Genomic DNA, 19,082 nt, shown 5'->3' on the forward strand with positions numbered 1-19,082 from the left:
GAAATGAGGGAGAGAATGGGACAATACACGTATGTATGCGAGCACAAGCACGGAGACGTCAATCCACAACGGCAAAAACACGAGGACTAGTCACGCTATTATGAACAGTGGTGAGGTGCAAAGAAAGGAAGACACACACAGACACACACGCGCGCCCCTACACAACCCACTGTGCTGTGCGGGATTACAGGAATGGCGCGCCATCACACACACACACAAAAAAAGGGGGGGAAGGGCGTGAGAAAAACCATCAGAGCGACTGAGGTGTAGAGCCGCATCAGACGGTAAAAAAAAAAACGCTGCTGTCGTGATAAGCGAGTGCCTGGGCTCGCACTAAAAGACCACCACCAATGGGGGAGAAGGAGGGGGAGGAAGGGGAGATGTGGTGATGGAGGAAGCACCACTAATAAACAAATGCACGAGCCACAAGCCAAATCCTTTGGGTAAGAGGAGGAGTGCGCAAGGATTTGTAGAACAACATACGAAAGGGTTTTCAAAAACAGAAAAACAGTACCGAGGTGAACAAAACAAAAAAAAGCTGCAAAAAAAAAGTGGGGAAGGGGAAGAAGAGGGGAGGGAAAAGGTCAAGTAAACACAACAAACAACCAAACAGCGCGTATTAGACTACCAAAGGGGATACAAGAAAAAAAGACAGTTAACGGCGACGTCATCTCAGCGGCAGCACTGGGAGAAAATACCTCATCTTGTTTCGAAGGAGGGGGAGAGAGATTTGTGGAGGGAAGGGGGGGGGGTAACGGGAGAATGGAGAGAGAGCTCAACTCAGACCAGAGGTAAGTCGGGGTGTGCCTCTTTGCCCGACCAGCCTCGAAGCGGTGCGTGAAATCCTGCCGCCGACACCAGGGCTATGCAGCAAAAGCACCGTGCGCCGTATACGAAATAAAGACATAAATAAAACAGTTGTGTTGAGGTGCTTGACGAGCGTGCGGGGTCATCTGTCCTTCCACTCTCCTGCCTCATCGAGTAGGGAACCTAAAGGGCACGCATGAATGGTGCTTGCTTGCCCTGTACGGGAGGCGACAGTTTACGAGGGGGGGGGGGGAACCATAACCTCACCGGCCCCCGATTATCGACACAGAAAAGGAAATGGAGAAGCGGCAAGGGCAGAGAGAGATCCAAACATATCACTTCCAGTGAGTACACAATAGAGCTCAGGCTGGTCCCGTATCTCTGCAATACGTTGCGTCCTGAGGAAGTAAAAAAAAAAGTCTGCCAATATTCAAAAGTGGGGCGCGCCGGACGGCAATTCCCCTCCCCTCCCCCCCCTTCTCCCGGAGTGGTCGGCGCACTCGCTTGCGGATTGAAGGGAAGCAGAAACAGAAAAAAGAGGTCGAGGTCGAGGGAGAAGATCACCCACACCCACTGCACCAATCACACCTTTCATTGTCGTATTATAGAGAGAGGGAGAGAGAACCCATGTCTAGGTGTCTATCCCTTTTGTCACCTGACACACACACACACACACACACTCCGAAAAAAAAAGCATTTAAAGGGCTTTGAACGAGGAAAAAAAAACGATAACAACTATTTTTTTCTTTGTTGTTGTTGGGGGATAAGAGTCAAAGAGATCATTGAAGAAGGGGGACGCAGAACGGCAGCAGGAGGCGAAAATTACCCTCCTCCCTCCCCACCTGCGCCTTGTCGGGGGGGGGGGGTCTTCAGCGCCTACAAAACTGTGAAAGTAACCAGCTCGGCGTATTCGCTCGGTAGAACAATTCGAGTTGTCGACTTTGGCACCGAGGAGGCGGGCGAAAAAAAAAAGGGAGCACACACACACACACACACATCTGCCGAGAAAGAGAGAGGGGGGGGGGGGCGAAAACAACAACAAAGACGACGCACAAAGAGAGGGTTAAGCTCGGATATACCGCATCTCCACAAAATGAGGTGGAGCAAAAAAAAAAAAAACAGCGATGGGAAGAACAGTCCTGACGGAAACGCCTACAAAGCGAGCGGTCGCCCTACGGACAGTCGAAAGCGTGTTGACGCGGACCTCCTCTTGGATGCGAGCGCCCCTCGAATAAAAAGCGGGCATGATTTTTCAATTGGACTTGGTGACCTCCTTTATTGTTCTTCTGTCTTCCCTTAATATCGCAAAACGACAATTTTTCCTCCAGTCCGTCTTTAATCGATCTGCAGAGCGCGCATAAGTGCCTGCATCCAGTTGTCCAGCTCCTCGTCGCTGGCGACACCAAAGGCAATCGAATTGGAGCTCAGCATTGCAATGGCAAAGGCGTATGGTGGTTTGTAGCCCTCGGTGGGGGACGCCGCAGCGACCACACGCACGTGGACATCCTCGACCTCGCAGGGACTCACGGACTTGATAGAGGAAAGTGGTACTCGCCTGCTGCGCTCACCACCGCTAACGGCCTCCTTGCCTTTGGAGAGGGAAATGGTGAGTGTAGACCCATCCAGCGAGAGATAGCGCTCCTTCCAAGTACCGTTTCGGTTGTGCTTGTACACCACGCCCTCATACCGTGGCACGGCACTCTCAGACATGGTACGCCTCGCCACATGCGCAATCACCTCCTTTCCCTCAGAAATGCCCTGAAGCACCAACTCCTGGTCCGCTGGGTCGGGGAAGTAGAGCTGCTGTCGATCCATCGCCGGGTTCGCCGCGAGCGCCGCGGCATCGGCGCTAATGAGCGACTGGACGTATTTCTCAAACACATACAGGTAGTGCTGCATCACAGGTGTGTGCAACAGCTCCTCAGCGCTCGGTCGCTTCTCTGGTGATTTCTCAAAAATCGAGACGAGAAGCTCACGCATGTCGTTCGAGAATCTGGTCTGCCCACCACTCGCGTCTTGCGCATCGTCCTTCCCCGACGAAGGTGGTCCCAGAGGCGGAATAAACTCCTTCTCCACAACGCAGCTGCGCAGCTCCGGCAAGCCGTCAGCCTCGAAGGGGCGGCGACCACCCATCAGCATTTCGTAAAGCACGACACCGGCGGCCCAGATATCCGCCTTCTTGCCATAACGCTTTCCTCTCCACATTTCAGGGGAAAGGTAGTACGGGGTGCCGAGGAAGGTCCCGGCAATCGTCTCGCTGCTCACAGTGCTCTCGTACTTCTGGGAAAAGCCAAAGTCGCCGAGTTTAAGGAACCCGCGCGACGTAAGCAAGACGTTAGCGCTTTTGATGTCGCGATGGATCATTCGACGCGCAGAGATGTGATGCAAAGCCAACAACAGCTGAACAAAATAGGTACCCGCATCACGCTCTGTCAACAACATCGACGCACCAGTGGCGCCGGCATTGGCATCCCCTTCGGCATGGCCTCCCATGTCGAGAAAGGGACGCATCGTGGTGGCATTATACAGATTTCGACGCAGGTCTCCGTGATCCGCAAGCTCTGTGATAATAATGACCGTCTCATCCTCGCTGTCGAGAACGTAGTGTTCGTAGTAGCGGATAATAGCGAAGTGGTGCGTGTGTGCCAGACACATAATTTCTGTTTGTGCATACTGGCGATCCTGTGACACCATAGTTCGCAGGTCCATGATCTTCGCCACATACAGTCCGTTGGCGTGCGTAGGGTTCGCCAGCGCGTTACTCCGCACTTGCGCCTCCAGCTTGGAGTGCGCCTCTGGGTTGTACGCCGGGTTGCGCCTCACCACGAAGGCCTCCCCGTAGGCGCCCTTTCCAATCGATTTCATTGTGATGTACTTACTGTTGCTGTTCGTGTCGCTGATAATATCTGTCAGAATGACGTAGTCAACGTGCCCCTCACCATGACGGATGGGAATGGGCAACGCATTATCGTTCATCCCCGAGGTGCCAGAGTGGTTTCCACCGTCATGACCGCCGCCGTTGAGGATGCCACCGGTGATGGCGGGAGAACCGAGCGTCTTCAACGTGTCTCTTGGCGGCATTGCCGACAAGCTGGTGACGTCCGCTCGTTTCTGGAGAGACACTTTGCGTTCCCACACCTTGTCATCCACGGCTGGCGTGCTCGGCGCGGATGCGGCGGAAAGGGCACAGCCGTCACGGCCATTTTTCGAGACGGTGTAGGAAAATGCTGCATCATTCACACTCTGGTTGTGAACCGTGATACGGCTTCTCGACAAGCCACTGCCCATGATTACGCCTGGCAGCGAAGGGGGCTCGAGAGATGCGGTTCGCAGTCGCTCAGTCGAACTCTGTCGGCTCGAAGCCGTTACAGATCACCACAGCTACAAAATGTGAAACACTCTCTCGCACAACTGACTCAAGAACACACAATAATAATAATAAGAGATGGAAAGAAGAGGAGGGAGACTGTCTCGTGCAAAATGGAAAAAAAAAGAAGCAAGATGATTACGAGTATTTCGCTGGAGGGAGGGGAAAAAAGGGGATGAGAAGAAGGAAAGAAATGGGGAAGCGGGGGGGGCAACCGAACAAAAGGGAGAAAATCGGGAGGGGGACAAGAGGAGCGCGTCGAACACAATACAGTTAAATGGCGCGGAGGTTCAAGTAAACCAAAAATAAAAAAGTAACAATGTGTGTGTGTGTGTGTGTGTGTGTGTTGTTCTTTTGGGAGTCGGAAGGGGGGAACGAAAGAGGACAGATCCGTAAAAAGGGAAATAAAATAATTAAAAAAAAACGGTGATATGTGCAGGGAGGAAGGGTGGGAGGGGAGAAAAAAAGTGTCCTTCGACTCGTGGGAAGAACACCACTAACCCCAAACCCGACAACAACAAAAGAACGATGATAGAAGGCAACTTTGAGATATTATTTTTCTTTCTTTCCCAGGGATAAGGGGAGGAAGGGGAAGGCAAGAGCCTACGAGAGCGTTGGGGATGCAAAAATAAAATGAGAGAACCCCGTGAATGCACACGCGGTCTCTTCAGGGTACGCACTTCTCTTCAGAGGTATAAACACCTCAGTGGAAGAAAAGTCGAGAATGAGACGATCGCTCGTAGAGGTAGGAGTCAAAAAAAAAACAGCAAAGAGGCCGAGATATAGCAGCGAATTCAGGTAGCAACAGTGACTGTGCGTATCCTACTGATACCCTCCGAGCCGGGGGAAGGGGTGAGGGAGAGAAGAAGATGATGAGATAGGGAGAGAGGAGGAAAGGAGAGGGGAGGGGAGGGGATGGTTAAAGCGTTACCACTCCGCTGTACAGCAGTGAGAGTCACAACCTTGCACGATTCTAGACACCCTACCGTCCGTGGCACTTGGGAAGGAGTGAAGGAAACGGGACACGGTATCAGAAAATGCAAAAGCACGAGAGGGGAGAAACAACAACACGCAGGTGCGCAAATAATGCAGATCAACCACCTCGACGAGAATAAAAAGCAGGAAAAATCGGAGAAAACGAAAACCTACACTCACCTGTGAGCGCCGTCTTGTACGCGTTCGGCAGTCTGCGCGAGTCGCTGAAATCGAAAGCAATAAAAAAAAGAAAGAGAAAAAAGGGGGAGGTTTTTGTTGTTGTTTTTCCAGAGATGCAGGCGAGCCAAAGGAGGGGAGAGGGGGAGAGGGGGAGAGGGGAGGGGAGAGGGGGGGGGGGCTGAAAAAAGGTTCTTGACAGTGCCCTTTACAAGGGAAAAAGAGCGAGAAATGGGAAAAAGAGAGGAGAGGGAACACACGAAAAAAAAAACACACAAGAGCTCGGCAGAACAACGGAATTAATTTCTGATAATAGACTCAGGAGAAGAGGGGGGGAGGGGGAGGAGGAAGAGGAAGAGGAGGAGGAAACACAGGCAAAAGTCCAGCGCCGCACACCCAGGCTCTCCTCTTTTTTTTGTCCTTTTCTTGATTGCTTTTGTTGGTGTCGCTTTGCTTCATTCACCGAAAGTAGATCCAATGCACAATTCGCACAAGTACAGCGCAGCACAGAACCACGAAGAGCAGAAACTCCCCCAATATATGTGGGTATATACTGTGCTAAGAACAAGAGGGGATTTTTAAAAAAAAGAGAGAAGGTTTGGAAACAAACAGCTGTCGGTGACAGCAGCAGCGCAAACGGTCTTTCACGAAAAACGGGGTAGGAGGTGGTGAGAAGGGCAGGGCGGGGCGGGGGCGGGGGCGGGATGGCTGTGTAACTCCCCTTCCCCAGAATAGATAACAGGAGGTCAAATAGGTAAAGAGATACCGGCAGAGACGCCAATGTGACTTGAACAGAAGAGTACCCCCCCCCTTCCCCCCAAAAAAAAACACGAGGTGAGAACGTACCGTGCAAAAGAGAGAAAAAAGAGGGCGCACAACCGGCTAACCTCTCTCTCTCCGTTTCCCTATCGTGCAACTTCCTTTGATCTTGTCGCCAACTTCGTTGAAGTGAGGTCGTTAACGGTTACTTCTTGCGTTGTCCTTTTTTATATAAAGTGGATCCCTCTGTTGTATACATCTACAGGCGAAAGACGATCGTGCAACTTTGATGTTTGGTAATGCCCTGTTCCTTTTATCCCACCACAAATGTGAGAAGATCTAGCGTGATGGAAATGATATGTTGAGCGGCGCGAACCCTCCGCACTCATCCAGAGCTCGTGAGGAAGAAAGTCAAGAGAAATAGAAGTGAGTAAGGGCTTGATTGATGGAAGGATAGCAAAAAAAAAAGCATGGCAGACATATAGAAAATAGACGTGCCCGGGAACGCATACATCCTTATGCCCTCCTGATGAGCCGCTGTCGGCCTAAACAACGAGTATATTCCTTGCCACCCCAATACAATCCTCAGCTTCATGATGAGAGGGTGCGTGAGACGTCTGGAAATGGAACCACGCCCTCATCCCATACCTAAACCCACGGACCACAACTCTCGCGCGGCAACAGGATGGCCAAAAAAAGATGGCCTCCTGGCTTGCCGTGAGTCGATCGAGGATGAGAAGAGTGTGTGTGTGTGTGTGTGTGTGTTTGTGTGTGTAAGTGTGTGTGTGTGTGGATGCGGATAAGAGGTGAAAGCGGAAACCCACCAACGTAGGCGGTCCTCGGTTTGTTTGTTTGGCCCCTCCCCGTGCACCTGTGACGTGATTAGACTTGAAATGCCTGCAGGGATATTGGAGTGGCCGCTGGGTGTTCCTCTTGTTGCCGTTGCATTGAGAGCTCGAGGATATGGGCTCCTGGACGTCTGCCCTCAATGCGTATGACCATTCCGTTTTGTTTTTTTTTCCCCACTCGAGCATCTTTCCACACGAATAGAGCGCTCCACTTCAGCGTCCTCAACGGAGCGCCTACATGTGATCGATACTGAATTAGAAAAGCGTAATATATAGATACATATATAGATATATATAAATATAGATATAGATATCTATAGATATATATACACACCTATATCTATATATCTATATGGATATATACGCACATGTGGAATAAAAAACACACCCACCCCCTCCCACACCCACACCCACATACACACACACACACAAAAAAGGAAAAATAGAGGAGACGAGATCTGACGATTAAAATATGGCGAGAGAAAAAGAAAAAATGTGCTTTTTTTTGTTGATCAAGACGCACAGACGCCAGACAGGGAGACGTGCTGCGCTCTGTAATGAACAAGATACGGACACACGCACGTCGAAAAAAAGAAAAAATGAATCCTCATCACAGTGTGAAAAGCAAAGTGGTGTATACCTCCAAGCCGATACGATGGACAGCGAAATAGCACATGAACAACGACGAAAAAAATGTTCCGAGCCAGGACGACGTATAAGGTGACGGTCACCCCAACACTCCTGCTTACATGAAAGCTCAGAGGTGCGTGAGTGGGGATGTTCATAAAAGAGAGGAAGCACTTCGACAGAGGCTACCGAAAATGGACCTATGGTTGGGGGGAACTTCACAGCTGACCTTTTACCTCTATCTGGCCTTCTGCCAACCGATACTCTGTATCCGCCGTATGCCGGTAAGAGCATTTTCGTATTGCTTTTTTCCTCCTTCCTCATTTGTGCTCGTCTGCTGACTCTTGGTCTCTGACCCCCACCCCCACCCCCACCGTCCTCCCTCCCGGAGAAGCCACGCGCGTACGCTGGTCTACGTTATGCACGCTCGCTGAGAAACAGAAAACAAGAAAAAAGGGAACACACACGAAAAAAAAATGCCCCCCTTTTTTTCCTCCAAAAAAAAATTCTTCATGAGCCGCCATTTCTCTTTTGTTTTCCGCCGCCTCGGTAGCTGTTCATTCTGTGCTGTTTGTTGTTGTTTCTTCTCACCCTCCTCCTCCTGCTCCTCACCCTCCTCCTCCCCCCCTTCTTCCCCCCTTGATAAAAAAAAAAACGACCGGGAAGCATCGCGTCAATGTCAGCGCGTGTGGAAAGGGGAGGGAGAGAAGGAAGGAGAGGGGAGGCCTTAGGTACGTGCAAGCACACCAGCCAATAGCGGATATGAGATTTGTGGAGCCGGAGACATCGCAGAAAAATATCGGACTCACAAGTATAACATGAAGAGAGAGAGAGAGACCCATCCAGAAGCCGCAAAAAAAAAACAGGCAGCAGCGAACACCGGACTAAGGAACAAAGAGAGCTACACAGACAAGAAGCGCGCAGGGTCTCCAATTCTCTGCAGCAACTTCACACCACTGACACGATCTTCCACTATCCTTTGGCTGCGCGCTTGCGGTTCGCCTCCCTTCACCTACGCCATGTGAGGAGCAGCCCGTCACTGCCCGTGGAGTGGCCATGAGGTGCGGAGTAGTCGCCGGAGATGATAACGGAAGGTACGCAGGTGACGCCAAAACAAGAGAGGAGAATGACGCAGTAATCGAATGCACACGCACCTTTAGACACGGAGGCAAAAGGAAAAGAAAAAAGCGTGGAAGGAATCCACAGTGGCTGGAGAACGAAGGAGTGCCTCTTCTCTCTTTTGACCTTCGAGGCTCCTTTTTTTTGTGCGCACACCTTCGAACACCATCTCTAGTGTTTTCATGTCTCGATCCTAACTTTGTCACTCACGGCGTGCCTAGACGGCGATTCCGGGAACCCCCCTCAAACAATCACCCTTCCTTACCCTCGTGTCTGGGTATGAGAATGACAAGGGTGAGTAAGGAGGAATAGGGGGCGGCTTTCTACACGGGTTCCCCTTCTGATCCCCCCCCCCTTTCTTTGTGTCTCGTCGCAGTTGTGGCGCACACGTCTTTTCTATTTTTTCCCCTGCTCGGACTCGGATAATCGCGTGAGTGACTGAATTGAAAAATGAGAAGGAAAAACAAACCAAAAAAGAAAGAAAGCACCAAAGGCAGAAGAGGCGGAGGAAATGAAACCCAGAAATTTTGAAAAAAAGAGGGGTAACAGAGAAGAAACAACGACACACGGTGCCAGTCGAGGGGGGAGGCGGGGGCAAATAAATATATATAAAAAAAAAACAGAAATCAGAGCTTCATACATGAGACTTCAGAAATACGAGCATACATTCTTCTTCTATTAGCGTGTGGGTGTGTGTGTGTGTGTGTCTGAGTGTGTCTGTGTCCAAGTGTTTGCGTGTCTGCGCAACAGGACTCTGAGAATTGTACCTGATTACTACCCTTCTTCCTCCGCCACCCTCACCGTCTACATCCCCAGCCCCTATCCTACTGCCTTGTTTTCACCACGCTCTTTTTTTTTTCCATCTCGTCCTCACTAGGAACCAAGTCGAGCAACTAAAGAAGGGAGTACAACAGAAAGAGGCAAGTGGAGTGCATCAAGGGAAAGTCGTGGAACCCCTTGTAGATTGAAATAGAGGGAAAAGGGCACTCCTTCGGGGGAAGTGGGGCGGAGAAACAACGCGCCAGAGACACACGAACGCAGCGACCGGGTCACGCACGGGCACACAACCCACCAATAAAAAAAAGCACAAAGAGAGCTTCACAGCGAGAAAGAGGAGAGGGAGAGAGGGAGTGAGGGAGGAAGGTGGTAAGGTGGTAAGGAGAGGACCCCGACAAGACGCGTGACGTTTGTCTTTCCGTGTTCATCACCATAATAGTAGTAAAAATGAAAAATAAATAAATATTAAGCACACCCTTCCCCACACCCCCTCTTTACCCCACACCCCACCCCCGTCCCCCTTTTACCCCGTTGCTGAATAACTTGACCAAAAACGAAAATACAAAATAAAAAATCCGATTCCCCCCACCTCTCTCTCCGCTGAGAAGCATGTACGGTAAGGAGAAAAAAGGGGGAGAGAATCGGGGCGGGGAAAGGGGAAGGGGGGGAGGGGGGGAGTAAAGGGGGTAAAGTGGGGGGACAAACGCCTTGAGACCCCCTCGAAACATACAGACGAGGGGGGGGGAAGGAGGGGTGGGAGAGAGAGAGACCAGCTCTGCGGGGAAATACGAGGCAAGAGGTGAACTCGGTACGTAATGAAAGTACAAAACACGGCATAATAATTTCTAATAGGGAAGAGGAGGGGGATATAGGAACCCCTGCAGAGAGCCAACGAAGAGCGAATGGTGCTAGAGGCGCGGCAAGTGCTTGTGTCTCCTCCCCCGCACGCACACACACACACACACACACACACGGGCCCCCTGTGTTAGACCCTGCGAAAATGCTGCCGTCGGTGTGGGTGTGAGGAGACAGCACGGGAGAAAAAAGGAGCGATAAATGGTGTGGACCAGCAAAGACTCGAGAGCAGTGCGCCTTCCTGCACTCGTCTACCAACGCACTCACGAGTGATATCACAGGCACACATTGCAGCGTGGTGACCCGTGGTGCCATGTGCGTGTATAAAGAAAATAAAAACGGGAGAGCGCTGCGTAGAGATATCACTACCACTACCACCATCACCACCGCGCTCCTCTCATTCCCCGTAACTGAGTCTTACACCACAGGTAAAGGGGGGACTTATATACACAAACGCATACAGAGACGAAGGTGGGAGACAAGGACAAGTCGAGGAGGGGGGAGGGTGGCGGGCGAAGCAAAAGAAAGCAAGCACGAAGTACACATATGGGTGACGTCTGACCCCGGCGCTCCTCATACATTCCGGCGCCTTCATGCCTACGTATATCTTTCCTTTGATCGACTCCGCATTTGTGGCCTCCTAATCCCATACTTGTCCCCCGTGCACCGCCCCCCCCGGAAAAGGGGGGTGCCATACGCCTCATTACCAGCTTGTCTTCTCCCTTACATCATCCCCACCAAAACTCATGCAGGCCCGCTTAAATCTGGCTGGATGCATGCGACCAGTTCACCAAACCCCACCACGCATTCAGGTACGCCGCACGATCGTTCCTGTAGTCGATGTAGTACGCGTGCTCCCACACGTCACACGTCAAGATCGGGGTGAGGTTGGGCTCCGTCAGCGGGCAGCCGGCGTCGTGAGTCTGGTACACCTTCAGCTTGCCGCTCGACGTGTCTTTCACGAGCCACGCCCAGCCGGAGCCGAAATGGCCGAAAGCCGCATTCGTAAACTCCTCCTTGAATTTCTCGAAGCTGCCGAAGCTGTCCTTGATGGCAGCAGCCACCTTGCCTGTCGGCTCGCCACCGCCGTTCGGCGACAAAGAACGCCAGTAGAAGTCGTGGTTGAAGATCTGGGCCGCAGAGTTGAAGACGGGGCCCTTCTCCGTCTTGATGATCTCCTCCAATGACTTTGACGCGAGCGCCGGATTCGACTCGGCGGCAGCGTTCAGCTTCGTCGCGTACCCCTTGTGATGCTTGCCGTAGTGGAAATTGATCTGCTCCTCCGAGATGCCCTTGGAGGCGAGATCGCCACACCCATACGGCAGCGGCTGCACACTGAACGTCATGGTGGAGGGGAGAGAAGGGGGGTCGGAGATGTAAGAAGAAGTAGAAAAATCACGATCGTCGTGGAGCTGTGTAAAGGTGCGTAGATGTAGAATATATAGAATATATATGCGAAGATGGAATCAGAGATAACGAGTTGATACTCGGTGGTGAATGCGTAAAAAAAAAAAAGAAAGGCAGAGAAATCACAGAGAGATCCGAATAGCAATAACGAACGTGTAGAAGAGAGAGGGAGTGCGTTGTAACCTTTGCCGGTGGGGTTAGTAGGGGCGTGAGAGTTATGATGAGCACATATACACAGATATATGTAGGCGCATCGACCAGGTTAGATGCAAATGAGCGACGATGGATCGTGAAGCAACGGCAATGCGTTTGGCCGATACGAGCGCACGCATTCCACAGTGCAGTAGCAGAAATATAATGGCAATAAGTGGGCGCAAATACGTGAGACATAAAACACACAGAGAGCGCCACACCACAAATGACGTCAAAGGAGAAGAAAAGGGAGGACAGAGAGAGAGGAGCAAAATTCGTTCCACCATCGGTGTCTTGAGCGCAGTCTGTGGTGCAGGGGTAGGGGGGAGGGGGGAGTGACAAGGAGGAGATTTGGCCACATTTGCCAACTCCACGGTAGCAGAGAGCCAAAAAAAAAAAACACACTCAACACAGGGAGGGAGCGGGAGAAGACGTTAGCCAGCATACAAGAAAAACGCAGCGTCCGGCGTTCCCTGGCCCTTCCCCCAGACACCTCCCCTCCCAAGAAAAAAAAAACACGAGCTTTGAGGGGATGTTCGGGCTTTGTCTGCGCGTACATGAGCGCCATATCTCCTACAACTCTTTCTGCGTTTATCTACATCTGCTGGCACGCTTCCTTTTTCTTCTGTTGTGTGGAAATGGCACCGATTTTTGTGCCATGACGCGGCGAACCTCTCTCCTTCTTTGTGTCCTCGTTGTCCCACAACATAAACGAAAAGGCACAGTCCCGCAATGTGACGCCGTGAAATATACATGAGACTCAAAAACAATTCTAGCAAATGTATCGAACCCCTTCACTCGCACCCAAACGAATGTTCATCGAAAATGGCACAGCTTTCAGGAGGGGGGGGGGGGACCTTCGCACAGCGAAAAAAAAAAGGAGAGGCGGGAGGGAGGCAGAAGCAGAGCAGCTAAGATGAAAGCAAAACAAAAGAAAGGGAAACACACACACACACACATGCCCGCACCAACTGCACAGCACTACAGAAGAAAAGGATGGAAAATGCACGACAGATCGAGAGGAAAAGAAGAACAACGCAACGAGAGGGAAAAAAAGAAGACGCGCTAAGTGCAATAATGTTATTCTCTTGCTCTTTAATTCCAAGGGATGATTAGTTATCATTGCTGTAAACCCCCAAACACATCTGAACCGCAGTGCAGCCGAAGGAACCACGTCAGCTGGATACCAAAAAGACTTTGACGCCGGAGAAAAGTGACGCAGCCACACCCCTGCTCGAGTAGGGGGTCCTGCATTCTTTTGTCTCGCCCACGTGACCTTCAGAGTTGCTCTTCTTCTCATATGAATATGCGTCACGCAGCAGGTTTTTTCTGCTTTGGTGGAGAGCAAGTGAGGGAGACGAAAGTATAGCGCACAGTAGCAAGAGAATCACTCCGTCTGATACAACAGCAGCTCATGTGACCGCCACCCCTCCCGAGAGTGTCACACCTCGTTTAGAAAATCCCTCCCCCCCCCCCCCCAACGTTCTGTTCTGTCCCCATTGACAGAAGGCACGCCTCACAGCATGGGTAGGCAAAGTAATGCTATCCTCGTCGAGTGACGAAGCCCAAAGCCCGCTACCCCCCCCCTTCCGGACCATTGGCGAACCACCCCTGTGTGGTGGTCGCAGGGTCACGTGCCGATACGTCATTGAGAAGTCCGTGCGATTTATCGATGCTCACGTCGGCCCGCCGTTACTGGACAGCGTTGCGCCATCGCTATGTGCGACATGGGACACATATAGGTCACTTGTGAGACAGGCAAAGTGTCCGCGCGACTGGAACGTGCGTGTCACAGTGCCCTAGCTCTGTAACCTAGTGGGGGTGCATGCCCCCCCCCCCCCCACCTCACCCCACCCCCCGCCTCCCTCCCCTCGAGGCGACCGCTGCGTGGGGACAGGCATGATGCGAGTGACTGCGGGGCCGGCCGCGAAACGAGGATGACCGGTTTGACAGTAGGGAGGGAGACCGCGCAAAGGAGACCCATCTAGGATTACTGACGTGCCCGAGTAGCGCCGTCTGCGGTTTACGTGATGAGGCCTGTGGCAGTCCCGTGGAAGATGTGTGTGTGCGGGTTAGTGTGAAGGTTTCCACATGTGCAAAGGCACAAAAACACCGTCGATACGCTAAAGAAAGAAAAGACGTTCAACTGCGCCTGACATCCAGAGAGGAGAGACTCTTGCACGAATGGAAGTGATGACACAGAACGAATACACGCGGTTTGGCTTAGCAAACAAAGGTGCTCGTGCAAGCAAGAGATCACGCAAATTCAAAACCCAAAGAGGGGATCCACATTTAGGGGAAACAAACTGATAAGAAGCTCACAAAGCAGACGCTTTGCAGAGAAAAGACACGATCACGGCCGCTCCATATCAATTTTAGATGTGGCTTTGGACGTGCAAGGAGCCGCCAGCGGCCTTGTAGCAGCGGTTCGCGTGCGACCAGTTCACCAAACCCCACCACGCATTCAGGTACGCCGCACGATCGTTCCTGTAGTCGATGTAGTACGCGTGCTCCCACACGTCACACGTCAAGATCGGGGTGAGGTTGGGCTCCGTCAGCGGGCAGCCGGCGTCGTGAGTCTGGTACACCTTCAGCTTGCCGCTCGACGTGTCTTTCACGAGCCACGCCCAGCCGGAGCCGAAATGGCCGAAAGCCGCATTCGTAAACTCCTCCTTGAATTTCTCGAAGCTGCCGAAGCTGTCCTTGATGGCAGCAGCCACCTTGCCTGTCGGCTCGCCACCGCCGTTCGGCGACAAAGAACGCCAGTAGAAGTCGTGGTTGAAGATCTGGGCCGCAGAGTTGAAGACGGGGCCCTTCTCCGTCTTGATGATCTCCTCCAATGACTTTGACGCGAGCGCCGGATTCGACTCGGCGGCAGCGTTCAGCTTCGTCGCGTACCCCTTGTGATGCTTGCCGTAGTGGAAATTGATCTGCTCCTCCGAGATGCCCTTGGAGGCGAGATCGCCACACCCATACGGCAGCGGCTGCACACTGAACGTCATGGTGGAGGGGAGAGACGCACAGGTGGAGGGGGGAGAAGAGTGGGAAAAGGAGCGAGTGAGCAAGGAACAACTCTCGCAGTGTGCGCGTTGACGATGTTGGGATACACTTCAAAATGTATATATGTGCGTCTGAATGTGTGAAGGGGGTATGAGAGAGATGGGCTGAAGATGTGGAGCTTTTGTTTTCAAGTGTAGAGTTTCCCACCACCTGAACCAGAGGTAAAATATCATGTACACGTACGCAGGGAGAGAGAAAAGTAAAAAAAAACAGTAGAAACAGATATACATGAAGCAGACAGCCGATCGATAAGTGGAAGCCCCATGCGCCCCACGTCTCCTCTCATGTGCACCGTAATGGGGAGAGGCGAGATCAAGTATCAAACGCGAACGACAGAAAAGTTATTCGCGCAGGTAAGACCATTGTTTGTGTGTTTACCAGGTCGATTTGCGCGCAGCCCCACGAAGACTTTCGTTATTCCTACTGTGAACATTTTCTTGACATCTTGAACCTTCCCCTGTAGGCTACCCGACGCATTTCCCGTCGACGAGCAGTGCTGAATATATTTTTGTGATTGTTCTTTTGAGCGCATCCGTCGCGCACGGAGACGTTGTGACGACACCCCTGTGAATGGTTCCCTCTCCCTAAGCCCCAACATTGTTGTATTTATTGGCATTTAGCGGGCAAACAGTCGCGTCTTCGCTCCGCTAATACAACATGACTTCTTCCTTTTTTATTATTCGCTACTCTCTTCTTCCCCTTCTCCGACATCGTTAACTCAACCCCCCCCCTTTTCTCTGAGTATTCATTCTAGAAGGGGGCTGGAAGAGCCTCCTGTCTCTCCTTTTCTCACAGCGTCGTCATTACCTGTGTCCACCTCATGGCCACATGTAAAAAAAAAAGACTAGCCAGTATATGTACATTGAGAGAGATCACACACACATGTATATATATATATATGTGTGTGTGTGTATATTAGATAGTGGACATGAAGGCCTCTTTACACAAAAGGAACACCTCTTACTGCCCTCCTTCCTTCCTCTCCCTCCCTCGCTCCCAATAACGAAAACCAAAAAGACAAAAATATATATACACTCATGTCAAATACATACATATATATAAATGCACATGTTTATCTACGTGTGCAGACGACACAATGAGAAGAAAAGCAGAAGACCACCGCCAAAACAAAATGTTTCTGATAAAAACCAAGGACCAATACCTGCGAAGAGAGCAGCAACGAGGGCCATTCAACAAAAAGTCGAGAAGGGTATCACAAGAATGAGAAGCATGCCAGCATGTAGAGGCCGCCCAACGAAGGGGGGGGGGGAGGGGGGAGGGGGGAAAGAAGGGAACCGAGGTAGGAGTGAGGCGGCTCCCCTGTGTGCGGCTCAATCGTGAGGGCCCCTCCTTAGTCTCCCGATCACCGTACCTATTCCTTTGCTTCGTTTCCATTCTCCTATAATCCATCCTCGCTGCGCAGGAGGTACACCTTACGCGCACAAAAAAAAAACAACACCAGATGGCGGCCTTCATTTGTTCATCCACCTTGTTTCCCCTTGGAAGGTAGGCACGACCCTTTACTTGTAATAAAGTCTCCTCTGTGAAAAAAAAAACAGAGCCACTGTTCCTGCGTGGGTGAAAGAAGCTCACAGAACACCGGGAATCGCGCATCGCTGAGCACCAAACAGGTCCGCCAAGCACCACCACCACCCCCCTGTGCCGGAAAGCGGTCCAAAACAGACAAAAACGATTTAAAAATAGAATCGGATACGGCTCAACACATGCGAGGCACGCATGAGCTACGATGAGAGAGGAGGAGGAGGAGGAGGAGGCGGGGGGGAATACCACGACAATCTGCATCACGGGACACCGTGCTCACTCAGAGAAACATCCACGCGTACCATCACACATTCGAAGAAAAAAAAGAGCGCGACCGGCGAAAGACTTGGATAACTGGGCACACAGAGCACTTCAACTTCATTGGATAGAAAAAGCCAAGAGGGAGTGAGCCCCCCCCCAGTCTCAATAGACTTGTGTGGTCCTGCGCCGCGGCAAAAAACGACCCCTCGACTCTCCTCTCCCAGCAAAAAAAGGAACGAGGGAAGTCACACCGCAGTTGACCTCTGGCTCCCGTGCAACTCTCATGAACAACACCTGCAGGCAGCAAACTGAAATCGGGAAATCCAAAACGATCATGATGTGAAAACAGCGCCCGCAGCCGGGGGTCGTATGCGAGACAGGAGGGTGGAACAAAAGGGAAACGTCAGGAAAGAGCGTGGACAGGTTACAACCCACAGACACACGCACACAAAAAGCTCATGTGCACTACGATAGGGCACCATTGCTGTGTACACCCACCACTGGTGCCAGCACGAAAATTGCCCTCGGGGAACAGGAGGTGGTAGTTAACCCGCCATGTTGATGGTGGCATAGAAGCCGAGAGGTTTCCTTCACATTCACACTTTGCCCCCTCCCTCCCTCCCTCCCCCGGCAAACGCAAAAAACCACTACCACAAAACGTTCCACACAAACCTTGTGACAAGTATGCACTGCACCCGCGATTAGGGGAGAGAGAAAAAAAAAAGCTCCCACTAAAAGATAGGTTGCCCATACACCCGCCTCTTTGCTCACACACCAGACGACGGCGCCTGTGCGGTGCCCCCGACTACTCTGTCCTCCTTCAGCATGCCGATCACCTGTGCCATGAAGTCGTCCTCCGCAGGTTTTTTCTTGTACGCGGCGGCAGTGGAAATCGCACTTTCGAAAAGTTGCACCACATTGGAGCCATCGGCGGCAGACACGTAATAAAGAGGAAAGTTGTGCTTGTCAGAAAAAGCAAAACTCTTTGTTGTAACAGAAGGGTCGTTGTCAATCTTGTTGCATGCTACAATACACGGGATGTGCTCACGGTAGAGGCGCATCTCGGAGAGCCACTTCTCTAGGTTTTTGTATGTCGCCTTGCGTGTGCTGTCAAACACGAGGATGCAGGCGTGAGCGTCGTGATAGTAGCTGGGGTGTACTGTAGCAAAGCGCTCCTGCCCAGCTGTGTCCCAAATATCCACGTTCACCTCCTCATCATCCTCCGTCACAAAGTCGTAACGATAAAGCGTGAGGGCGTAGGTCGACATCTGCACAGGCACGTACCGCTGCATTAGAAAACGCTCCACCAGCTTCGACTTGCCGACCGCACTGTCTCCAAGCAAAATGAGCTTAATTGGTTTCCGAAGCTCATCAGGGCGGTTGTCAAAAACGGTCTTGGGCTTTAACACTTTCATTGGCGTCTCCATAGCGTGTTCGAACGCACTTCGGCGTGTGTAGCACTCTAGGCACCGACAAATAAGAACAAAGGAGGGGGGGGGTGATCTAAGGTGAAGCTTCTCAATCCTCCTTGTCCCCACTGTCTCTGTATTTTCTATGAGGCCGCTAGACGTGTGCGTGGCTGTGTGTGTGTGTGTGCGTGCGCGGGAGCTGTTGAATGTTTTGAGCCGGTTTATGTATAGTTTTTTGTTTGTTTTTGAATCCCTCCAGAAGAGGTGAGCCGATAGCTCCCACGCATGTGAGGCAGCAGTAAACTCATGGAAAACAAACCAATCGCAGGAGATGAGTAGCGTGGGAACCATGGACAGCAGAAAACGAGGAAGTGAGGCGTAGAAAGAGGAGGGGGGGGTGAGCTGCGTGATTCATCTCCTCAAAGATTCCCGAATGAATGCGCCGGTCAATTCTACACAGCGCCTCGGAAACTGGTAGAAGTTGAAATACATCCATGTGTGTGTGTGTGTCTGTCTGTGGACATACACAGAGACAGACAGAGTGACAGAGAACAGGAAAACCAGTACGCGAGGGGGAGTTCACTGCATCAACTACAACAAAGGTTCATTCCCCAGAGGAGGAGGAAAAGGAAAAAAAACACTTCGATACAAAAACCATCATTTCATTGGCCTAATGACTACAGGCCAACACGCAGTAGCTACAAAAATAAAAAACCATTGCAGCACCACTAGTCAAAAGCGGACGCGACAACAGCCCTTCGATAGAGTGAGTGGCATTTTGGAGGTGACCGACCACAAACGCCCCCAAAAAGCCAAGGAGGCCAGCAATATGCACTTGACACGGTAGTGGAGACTCTTGTGAGCCACTTCACTTGACGCAGCCCTTCCCCCACCCCCCCC

At 51.6% G+C, this 19,082-nt stretch overlaps 4 protein-coding genes across 4 annotated transcripts; all 4 read right to left on the reverse strand.

Annotated features, from left to right (window-relative positions):
- Positions 1 to 2,142: 2,142 nt before the first annotated feature.
- JKF63_02544 (uncharacterized protein) lies at positions 2,143 to 4,095 on the reverse strand (the record flags this gene model as incomplete). The annotated part of the gene is made up of 1 exon (XM_067898569.1): positions 2,143 to 4,095. One exon carries the CDS (start codon positions 4,093 to 4,095, stop codon positions 2,143 to 2,145), a length of 1,953 nt encoding a protein of 650 aa, XP_067754726.1.
- A 6,974-nt stretch (positions 4,096 to 11,069) lies between these two features.
- Positions 11,070 to 11,657, reverse strand: JKF63_02545 (uncharacterized protein; the record flags this gene model as incomplete). Its single annotated transcript, XM_067898570.1, has 1 exon — positions 11,070 to 11,657. The coding sequence occupies one exon, from the start codon at positions 11,655 to 11,657 to the stop codon at positions 11,070 to 11,072; it is 588 nt and encodes a 195-aa protein (XP_067754727.1).
- Positions 11,658 to 14,285: 2,628 nt separating this feature from the next.
- JKF63_02546 (uncharacterized protein) lies at positions 14,286 to 14,912 on the reverse strand (the record flags this gene model as incomplete). Its single annotated transcript, XM_067898571.1, has 1 exon — positions 14,286 to 14,912. One exon carries the CDS (start codon positions 14,910 to 14,912, stop codon positions 14,286 to 14,288), a length of 627 nt encoding a protein of 208 aa, XP_067754728.1.
- A 2,628-nt stretch (positions 14,913 to 17,540) lies between these two features.
- Positions 17,541 to 18,200, reverse strand: JKF63_02547 (uncharacterized protein; the record flags this gene model as incomplete). The annotated part of the gene is made up of 1 exon (XM_067898572.1): positions 17,541 to 18,200. The coding sequence occupies one exon, from the start codon at positions 18,198 to 18,200 to the stop codon at positions 17,541 to 17,543; it is 660 nt and encodes a 219-aa protein (XP_067754729.1).
- Positions 18,201 to 19,082: the final 882 nt, after the last annotated feature.

Source organism: Porcisia hertigi, chromosome 32 (genome assembly GCF_017918235.1).
Source record: "Porcisia hertigi strain C119 chromosome 32, whole genome shotgun sequence".
NCBI classification, from domain to species: Eukaryota; Euglenozoa; class Kinetoplastea; order Trypanosomatida; family Trypanosomatidae; genus Porcisia; species Porcisia hertigi.